The 10,299-nt window shown below is 40.6% G+C and overlaps 1 protein-coding gene and 1 pseudogene across 1 annotated transcript; both read right to left on the bottom strand.

Annotated features, from left to right (window-relative positions):
- Positions 1 to 3,956: 3,956 nt before the first annotated feature.
- On the bottom strand, positions 3,957 to 4,955 carry MC4R (melanocortin 4 receptor). Its single transcript, XM_003406273.3, has one exon. The coding sequence runs from the start codon at positions 4,953 to 4,955 to the stop codon at positions 3,957 to 3,959; it is 999 nt and encodes a 332-aa protein (XP_003406321.1).
- Positions 4,956 to 9,085: 4,130 nt separating this feature from the next.
- Positions 9,086 to 9,336, bottom strand: LOC111749637 (small ribosomal subunit protein eS27-like; annotated as a pseudogene).
- Positions 9,337 to 10,299: the final 963 nt, after the last annotated feature.

The following is a 10,299-nucleotide window of genomic DNA, read 5'->3' as shown; positions in this document are numbered from 1 at the left end:
ATACCAATATTTTCACAAAGGTATAATGATGAAAGATCATATCATTAATATATATTGGGGTTTGTGAGGGTGAGTATATCACACATAACATCAATGATCCTCAGAAAGGTATACCTGGGAGGTGATGTGAGATTTCCAACCTGTGGTGCTTCCTAACCTGGCAATTCCATTTCTAAAATGAATTCTAAGGAAATAATCAATGGATAAATGTATTTATTGCCTACTGTCCTAAAAAAATTGTATCATTTTATGTTTCTGAATAAAAGAACACAAAAATATCTATTTTACTGCTTCCTCAACAACTTTGGATGTCATTTGGCTTTTTAAAATATTGTCAATTTGATAGACTACAATTTACAACAGCCCTCTCTCAAAGACCACTCTAGTGCTATAACTACGTTCTCAGAAGTTCATTTTTTGCGGTCAATGCTTATTTCCCTTCTTTAAGAATATTTCAGGGTCATGTCTGTTTATACCTCAATTTGACTGATTTTGGCCATTTAATATTCTCTTTTCCTTTATTCTTTTTGTGAAGCCATTATGTGGATCTCTGATCAAAGCTCTTTCCTTGGGCATTGATAATTTTGTTGCAATGTCCTTCTATTCTTCTCTTAATTCCACTGTAAGTGTGATCTTTGCAGTAATATTCTGTGAAGCTGGGCTGGTTGGGACGAATGCAATAGAATGTGGTAATATTTTTTTCTATTTGAAGCAAACCATTGGTCCATTGAATCAAACTAATGTGAACATCTGAAATTTTTTTTTTTACATTTTTCTCCTTGCATTAGTGTAATGCAGCAGAATAAAAACATATTTAAAATAATAATAAAAAAAACTCAGTGGAAAAAAAAACACAAAAAACACACAAAAGAAATATAAAACACAAAATCTGCTAAGAGGCTTTTATTAAGGATGCATATCATGTATAACAATATTTGTGTCATCCTGTTACTTCCGTCATGCTCTGACTCTACGTTTGCTGGTCATGGATTTTCAGAAAAATGGCAGAGTTCCTCTCTCCCATATTCTTGTGTGTAACCCAGTGGAGCCCTACCCAGTTCCCTCCCCATATGAACCACTGTGTCTCCCATGTCCCTGCTCCGTAGGCAGCCAAAGTAATGCAAGGGCCCAAGGACTTGGAAGCCATCACAGGAGAAAATTCAGCCCCCACCTCCCATCATTACCAGGACGGAAATAGACGTAGCATCCAGGATGCCCAGGAGGAGGCCATCGGGGAAACTTCTTTTAGAAATAAAAAAATATTTTATTTACATTTTGTGTATCGGACATTTTTTTCGTCTGTCTGAGATACCAAACATTGTTAGTCCCACATGATGTTCGACATATGAGACTAAAAAATGTCTGCTAAATTTACGATTCCCTGTTCTCAAAGGCACTTACATTCAAATAGGGGAGACAGAAAGTATACAAATAAAGTAGGTAGGCCCTGGGAAAGTGAGACCTCAGCATGGAACTGGTAAGGATCTAGGGAGCCAAACTGGAGTCTGAATGTGATGGTTGGGTAACTTTTTAAAGCCTGGTCCCAACAACACAATCTGATTAGATGTATGGTGAACGGTATAGAAATATAATTTCCTTAACTGCTTGGTGAAAATTCTCAGGTAATTCTGTAAAAACCAGTTCTTTGTTTTTGACATATTTGAAAGGTCCCTAATTGGAGTAACTATCTCCTTTGTATCTGTTCCAGCAGTCATGGTCACTATATGTCTTTACTTTAGGCATTTCCAGCTTCTTTCCCCCAAACCCCCAGTCCTGCTCTCACTCTCCTTTTCCACCTTGCACTGATGGTAAATATACTTGCTTCAGTCTACAGTTTTCTACCAAAACATCACTCAACTAATCCAGTGACAATCCAATTAGAGCTGGTGGGGCTCTAATGTCACTGGATGCAGGACGGAGATAAGAAGAGGATAAAACTTGTCCCTCTGGGAAAATCTTGGTTTTACTGCAAGAGAAAGCACTGAAAGAAACTGAAATCCAGTATCGTGCCACAGGCATGTAGGGAGGCTGGTGGAGCAGGCCAGGCCCATGACTAATGCACAGCTTAACACCGCAAAAACTGCTTTCACGAGAGATGGGAGTTCCAAGATGAAGGGGCCAGTATTTTCTTCCAGGGGGAGAAGTGGACTGGTTGTAGATGGACCAGGCAGCATCTGAGCTGACAACTGAAGGAAACATAAAATAGACTGGAAGGACAGACACCAAGAAGATGTGGCACACTTACAGCTCTCTTTTCTGTGTCTTCAGTCCCTGGGACTTCTCACAATCATTATGTGAAAGAATGGACAGGAATAGTAGCAATGACAAAAACACTATCTGTGACCTGCTACAACTTTGGGCTCTGACTGGTCTATTAGTCTATATTTAAATCCTTATACTTATTTTTACTTCGAAGCAAAGGAAATACAGTGGCATTAGAACAAATCTCCAGTACCTCTTTCATCTGTAAACTTTAACTTACCCATTATACTTGAATGCAATGTTTCCATGTGAATGTTGAAAAGTTTTTCTCATGCTTTATTATCAACAGGTAAAACACTGAGGCTTGAATTAAGAAGTAGTTTGCATACTACCTCTTTTCATTTGCATTTGAAAACATCAATTAAATCCCATGATGGTTTACTGTTAATGCTCATCTTAACATATTCTTTCTCTCATTATTTTAAAGAACCCACACATTGGAAAGTGCAGATTTTATTGCTCAGTGGCTAAATGTGTGGGTTTATTTGAAGCAAAACAAGATTTTACTCTCCAAACTGTGGCTGTGGAGGATGAGTTTCTTTGTATTCCATCCTCTGGGGTTCAGGAGGTACCTACCTTCCCGCTCAGAATGGGCCACTACCACAGATGCTCTTATTTTAGATATTTACAAATATTGCCTAAGAGCACTTGTGCTGTGGATTTGATTTTTAAAGTTAAAGTCCTTGATAACCAGCAATTGAACTTAAGTTGAAGAAATAAGCAATAAGTCAACAGCAGGTCACGTCCATGTGAAACATGAAAGGTTTTGATATTAACTGTATAGTTCTTTATTAAATAGGAACCCAGGTCACTATGTGCAACACCACCTTTGCTGGACATTTTGGCAGACACTGGGCTCCTGGCTAGAGCAGCAGGGAGACTCCGATTCTTTGTTTTTATTGATGGTGGGTTGGGTGTAATTTGGTATGAGAAAGTTTAGCTTGACATGACAACTTATTTTTCTAGAACACTTTTATAGCCATAGCTGCTATTTCCCCCACTCCCACCCAAATCAAATTGCCTGTGTGGAATACCAGACTGTTTACATGGGCAAGTGAATCTCTTTATCTTAGAGACACACACACAGTTTTCTGCCTCAGAATCTCACTTTTTTATTTTTGTGGTAACAGTTTTTCACTCAAGAGGAGCTTTATTTCTGCTTCTGCATAGGGAGAGTGAACAAAGCTTACTTAATTACTTGAAATTTCAGTGACGGTGCCAACCTATTCAGTGACTAAACATCTATTTTTCAATATTTTTCCCTCAAATGCTAGAATCAAATTTCTACATTTCAAGATTGTATGGTGTAATACAGAAACCATTTATTAGATTATATTTAATAAGGCTATGATTTCTCTGTTGCTAAAACAAGCAAAGTGTCAAATCTTTATGAATAATAAGAAAGAGACGTTGTCGAGCTTTGAATAAGGACTTTTTTCTTTTTGTAAATCCATACTGCCTACAACACATAGTATGTAATAATGTTTTACAGCCAAAAAGTAGCAGGACATTAAAAATAACACAGAGACTGGGCATTTTTTCATACTGAAGATCATGCAGTTAAATTTGTATAATAGACATTCTCAACCAATGCTCTGGACAGAAGAGAAAGCTGTTGCTGAAGTACACTGTTCAGGTTGCATAAGAATTAAGAAGTCTCTTGTGTATGTTTCTGGCATGTCCTCTATTCCCATTTAGTATCTGCTAGACAAATCACAAAGGCCTCCGAGAGGATAGCAACAGATGATCTCTTTGAAGGTTTTCCTCAGTTCTTGACTCCGGAGTGCATAAATTAGAGGATCAATGACGGAATTACACATGATCAGGATGAGATACAAGTTAAAGTGAGACATGAAGCACACACAGTATGGATTCTGGGGACAAGAGATGTAGAATATTAGATGGAGAAAGAATGGGGCCCAGCAGACAACAAAGACTCCGATCAGTATGGTCAAGGTGATTGCTCCCTTCATGTTGGCACCTTGGCGGATGGTGCCAGTGCCTGGGAGGACAGCAATGCGTTTAATGTGGAGCCTAGCCATCAGGAACATGTGGACATAGAGAGAAGCCATGAGAGCCAGCATGGTGAAGAACATGGCGATGAGGCAAATGATGACAGCAGTACTGTCCGAGTAAATGATGAACAAGATGCCCGAAACCGTGCAAGCTGCCCAGATACAACTTATAATGATCCCAACCCGCTTAACTGTCATAATGTTATGGTACTGGAGAGCATAAAAGATAGTAAAATACCTGTCCACTGCAATGGAAAGCAGGCTGCAAATTGAGGCCAGCAAAGAGCTACAGATCACAGAGTCAATGACATTATCAATATTCACCGTGAAGCTCTGTGCGTCAGTGTCTGTACTGTTTAGTAGGGTGATAACGATGGTTTCCGATCCATTTGAAACGCTCACCAACATGTCAGCCACAGCGAGGCTACAGATGAAAAAGTACATGGGCGAATGCAGATTCTTGTTCTTGGCTATTGCCACAATCACCAGAATGTTCTCCAATAAGCTTATGACACCCAGAGTCACAAATACCTCAGGAGAGACAAAAAGTTGCTCATAGCAACCTCCGTCAGAGTAGCCCTTGCCCAGGGACTCACTGGCATTGTCGTGCAGTCCGTAGCTGCTGCGATTCCAGAAGTGGAGAGAGGTGCGCGTTCCAGAGTGGTGAGTGGAGTTCATCTCGCCGCGAGGGGTTCCAGTCGCTCCTGAATTGACTTAGCCTCCTGGGTCGGTAGCTCAGTGCTTTTCTCCAATGCTTTGTCTGTCTGGAAGTTAGGAGGCTAAAACGTGTATGCCTCCTAAGTAACTGTCAAAGCTCCAAAGCGTGCAATGGGGTTTTTACTCCCCTTGAGGTCCACTTCTCCTCATTAGCACTTTAAAAACCATAGGCTTCAGCATGTTCATCCTCAGTTGAAAGAGTCTGTTGTTTGCTGTTTTGTTCTCACTTCCACTTTTACTTTAGCCCCTTGCATTCAAGTCTTTTCAAAATAATTTTCCTAGTAGCTGCCGTGCCTTGGAGCCGAAGCGGTGTGCACGTGCTCACACGGGCAGCTCTGGGAGCTGCGGAGCCCCAGCCCCAAGGCCGGCTTTGCGTGGTAGGAGCTGTGAGTGCCGGCTGCTGATTTTTACGGTGTGTGGAGGGAAAGAAAAAGGTTCAGAGTGGCTCCTCCCCCGCTTTGTTCTGACCAATCCAGCCCAAGTGCAGTGTAAGCCCCTGTGAGACACTGATGATGTTCCAGGGACACAAACTGCAGGGCGACTCTGATTCAGACGCAGAAGTTGATGGAGACGCAAGCAGGATGAGAGAGACGAAATTTCCCCGCGGAAGTTTTCAAGGAAAACAACTTGGTCCCTAGAAGGCATTCTGTGATAGCACTAGCTGTCGTGTGCGTGTGTGTGTGCGCGAGCGTGTGCAAAATGAAATGGAAAACATAGCTCTGGAGACAGATACCTGCTTTTTTTGGCCAGCTTACTGAATCTCTTTATCCTCTTAATTTCTCTGAATTAGAATCCCAGGCAGTAATGCTTCCATTTAAAATACCTGAAGCACTGGGAAAATATTTCATTTTACATGTAGACTATCCTATGGATGGAAGAATTATAGGTAGCTACTAATAAAAAAAAAAAAAATTATTTTACTTTTTACAGTTTATCACAGGATTCCAGAAGGACTTTTTTTTTAATGCACTATATAATATCTGTATTTCCTGTTGCAAAATTTCCCTTATCAGAGCTAGAAATGTTTTCTTTTCATCTCCAGAATATCTGAAACCCATATAGCATTAATGCCAACTATATTTACTTTGAACTCAGAAAGAAAAATCAGTTTGGTACAGTAATTAGGCAATATTCAGAGTTTTTTTTGTTGGTTTGCTTGTTTGTTTTACAGGTGCCAGTCTACCTCAATAACTGGAGGCTTTGGAAAATAAACCCTCAAGTACCTTGGCTAGTTATCTATCAGTTTCTGAATGTTTGCTTACACTAGTTTTGAAAGACTATAGCAAAGTCAGAGCCCTGGTGGCATAGTGGTTAAGAGCTTGGCTGCTATCTAAAAGGTTGGCAGTTCAAATCCACCAGCTGCTCCTTGGAAACTCTGTGGGGCGGTTCCCCTCTGTCCTACAGGGCCAGAATCAACTCGACCACAGTGGGTTTGCTTTTTGGTTTTATAGCAAAGTTGCTTTTCCAATTAATTAACCTCCGGGTTATGAAATTTTGTATATTACCCTTTCTTTCTAGCTATGGTTATTTTAGGTTTTAGCTGTCATGTTACCTACCTCATGATTTCCCTTGTCAGTCAGTAGGTGACTGCAGGGTGTCTTTGAAGCCTTGGGATGTAGATGAAGGAACCGTATCATGGAAGGAGCCTGGGTCCCTGTGTGCTTACACAGAACAGACCCCACACCTCCAACTTCCGCCACATCCCAGCCCACCAACTACTACATTGAACAAGCACCACATTTTACTGTCTTAAGCTGCTAAAACACTGGTGTTTAGTTATTATAGCTGTGTTATGGGTGGAATTATGTCTCCCCAAAACATGTGTTGTAAATCCTAGCTCCCAAACCTGCAGATGTGATTCCATTTGGGAATAGAGGTTTGTTATGTTAATGTGGCCATATCAGTGTAGGGTATACCTTAAACCAATCACTTTTGAGTTATAAAAAGAGCAGATCAGGCACGGAAGCAATCATAGATGGGGGAAGATAGACGCCTTTCCCCATGAAGATCACCAAGGAACCAAGGAACAGAAGCTGAAAAGAGACAAGGACCTTTTCAGACAGAGCCAGCAAAGAGAGAGAGCCTTCCCTTAGAGCTGGTGCACTTGAATTCGGACTTCTAGCTTCCTGAACTGTGAGAAAATAAATTTGTTTGTTAAAGTGACCCACTTGTGATATTTCTGTTAATGCAGAACTAAGATAATCAGCTAGCATCAATTACCCTGATTTTCAAGCTTTTTAATGGAGCTATTTACAAGCAGCAAACCTCAATGACACAAGAATCCTTTCCTTCCCCTATTGGAGATTTGCAAAAGTAATGGATTATGTAATAAATAAACAATAGAGAAGAAATCTAGTGAATTGTTTAAGCATCAGATAGTTAGTTCTGGCTAATCTCCTGCCTACGTCAGTTCCTGTCTTTGTGCTCCCTACTGTTCGTGGTGCCACAGTTCTCACCCAGACTTAGAATTGACAGAAAGAGCAGTGAATTACAAATTCTTCCAAAGTGATGGACCATTTTCAAGGAGAAAACATATCTGTGACATAAAACAAACCTCGATGAATTTCTAGATTTCCCAAGATGGTATCATAGGTTTTCAAAGATCCTATGGACATCTCTCGTGGCCCAGTGGTTAAGAGCTTGGCTTTTAAAGAAAAGGTCAGCTGTTTGAATCCATCAGCCACTCCTTGGAAACCCTATGGGGCAGTTCCACTCTGTCCTATAGGGTCACTATGAGTTGGAATCGACTCCATGGCAACGGGTTTGGTTTGTTTTTTTTTTTTTGGTATGGACATCTCATTCTCCAGCTTTTCCTTTTAAGCTTTTTGGTTAGTGTTTACCCTAGTCTATGGTCTTACCACTTCAGCCAGCTGATGTTCAGCAATGGCCTCAGATTGGTTTCAGGAAACATACCTGGGGAAAACAGTTTGCACCGGGTGGGCTCTGACTAAAACCTGTGGTTGTCGAGTAGATTCTGACTCACAGTGTCATGCATCGAATTGTGTTACCCAAAAATATGTTTATTAATTTGGCTAGGCCATGATTCCCAGTATTGTGGTGGTGTCCTCCATTTTGTGATTGTAATTTTATGTTAAAGAGTATTAGGGTGGGTTTGTAACACCCTTACTAGGGTCACATCCCTTATTCAAGGTAAAGGGAGTTTCCCTGGAGTGTGGCCTGCACCACCTTTTATTTTACAAGAGATAAAAGGAAAGAGAAGCAGGCAGAGAGTGGGGACCTCATACTACCAAGAAAGAAGCACCAGGTGCAGAGCGCATTCTTTGGACTCGGGGTTCCTGCATAGAGAAACTCCCAGACTAGGAGAAGATTGATGACAAGGACTTTCCACCAGAGCCAAGAGAGAAGAGGAAGTCTTCCCCTGGAGTCGATGCCCTGATTTTGGACTTGGAGCCTACTAGACTTGAGAGCATAAATTTTTCTTTGTTAAAGCCATCCACTAGTTGTATTTCTTGTTATAGCAGCACTAGATGACTAAGACACATAGTGGCACTATAGGACAGGGTAGAACTGCCCCATAGGGTTTCCAAGGCTGGTAGATTCGGGCTGCTGACCTTTTGGTTAGCAGCCAAGCCTTCAACCAATCTGCCACTAGGGCTCTGAGCTAAGATCAAATTAAGACAGCCCTGCAAGCTGGGTCTTCCAGGGAACCACCAGAAAGGCCACACAGTGCAACTTTTCTGACAATGGGACTGTGGCTTTGAAGATGATCTAGCCCCAGTCTGTCCCCCCTATTTCCTACCAGGTTGTTGGTTTTCACCGTGATTATAGGCTCTTGGTTTCCGAGGCGACCTCAGAGCTAGGGAGTGGGAGATGAAAATAAGTTTAAGTTAAAATGCCACAAAGTTTGCTGTTCTTACTGCAATTCAGCTGTTTTTCTTGAATAAATGCTCCCTGGGTCTCTTTAAGTCTTTGGCTAATTTTCAGATTGCTGAAAAAGTTGATTTTGATCATTTTCACCACTGTTCTTGTCGATTTTCAGGTGTCTTTATCATTTTCATGGAGATCACTTTCCACCCACTGCCTTTTTACAAAAAATTAAATCCAAAATGTATTTACTGATTCTGGTGCTTTTAGTACTGTTTACACTGGAAGGAGGATCCTTCTGTAAGCCTTGCTTTTTCACCTCTAGGCTGGTGGAGGACAGTGGAGCAGCCAACACACAAAACTACTGTTGTGTGCATGGCTAAAGACCGTGGTGGTTTTATAGCATCCTGGGCATTTCATATCCATGAAGTAGGAATTTGGGCTCTGCACCAAGTGCTTCTAATTGTGTTTCCTCTTCTTCTGGAGAGGGATGAATGAGGTCTTTTGTCAAAGGCATGCTCTCATGGGGAGGTCATCACTGCTGGAAAGCCAGTCATTGCCTTTTATATGCAAAAGTTTTAAAACCATGTTAGATTAATCTATGTCCAGTTTCCTGGGGGATGCTGCACTACTAACTGAAAGCTGGCAGTTTGAACCCACCAGAGGTGCCTTGGGAGATAGGCCTGATCTGCTTATGACAGGTCAGAGCCTTGAAAACCCTTTGGAGCAGTTCTGTTCTGCACACATGGGGGCACCATGAATCACAATCAACTGGATGGCAACTAACAAGGATAACAACCTAAATCAATCTTCTTCCTTAAATGGCTTTCTGATCAATAATTGAATAAATATGTCCCACTTGTGGTAAATCTTGGGTACATTTTGCATATTAAAAACAGTAATAAAAGAACTGGCTGAAAATCTGAATTGAATATGAAATGTTAACTTAGAAACAAGAATAGCTAACATTGCTAATTGAGAACAAAATTAATTACTCTCTTTCTTTTGGGTTTTCACACAACAGGGTTTTGTTTATAGACATTAGGATCACATTGAAATCCCAGAAAACAAAATGCTTTTAAAATCTCAACTTTAATTATTTGGTATAGATTTATAAGGCCTTGATTATACGGTTGCCTTATGTTGAAGAGATGACATTTTGTCATCTCCAAGGAGGCACTTTAACTGTCTGCCATGGTATATAGTACTGTATGAGCCAGAAGAGATAAAACCAGCTGTGTTAGATACATTGATAGTATTTTTGAAAATTTATTGCAGATTTTTTTTTTTTTTAATACACACCAAATTGAGTTAGATCATGATTTATTTCTGTACTGAGCAAAATCCTTGTCTTACATTCTACGGGAATAAATACAAAAGATTACAATAGAGGAGTTTTCCCCAAATTGCGCTAAATGAAACTCTGTTTTTTGACATTAACGGTTGTTCTACCACCAAATATGAGGGACGATTCCAAGGT

This window comes from Loxodonta africana, chromosome 11 (genome assembly GCF_030014295.1).
Source record: "Loxodonta africana isolate mLoxAfr1 chromosome 11, mLoxAfr1.hap2, whole genome shotgun sequence".
Classification (NCBI taxonomy): Eukaryota; Metazoa; Chordata; class Mammalia; order Proboscidea; family Elephantidae; genus Loxodonta; species Loxodonta africana.
The sequence above is the reverse complement of the archived record's forward strand: the minus strand, read 5'-3'. Positions and strand labels throughout refer to the sequence as shown.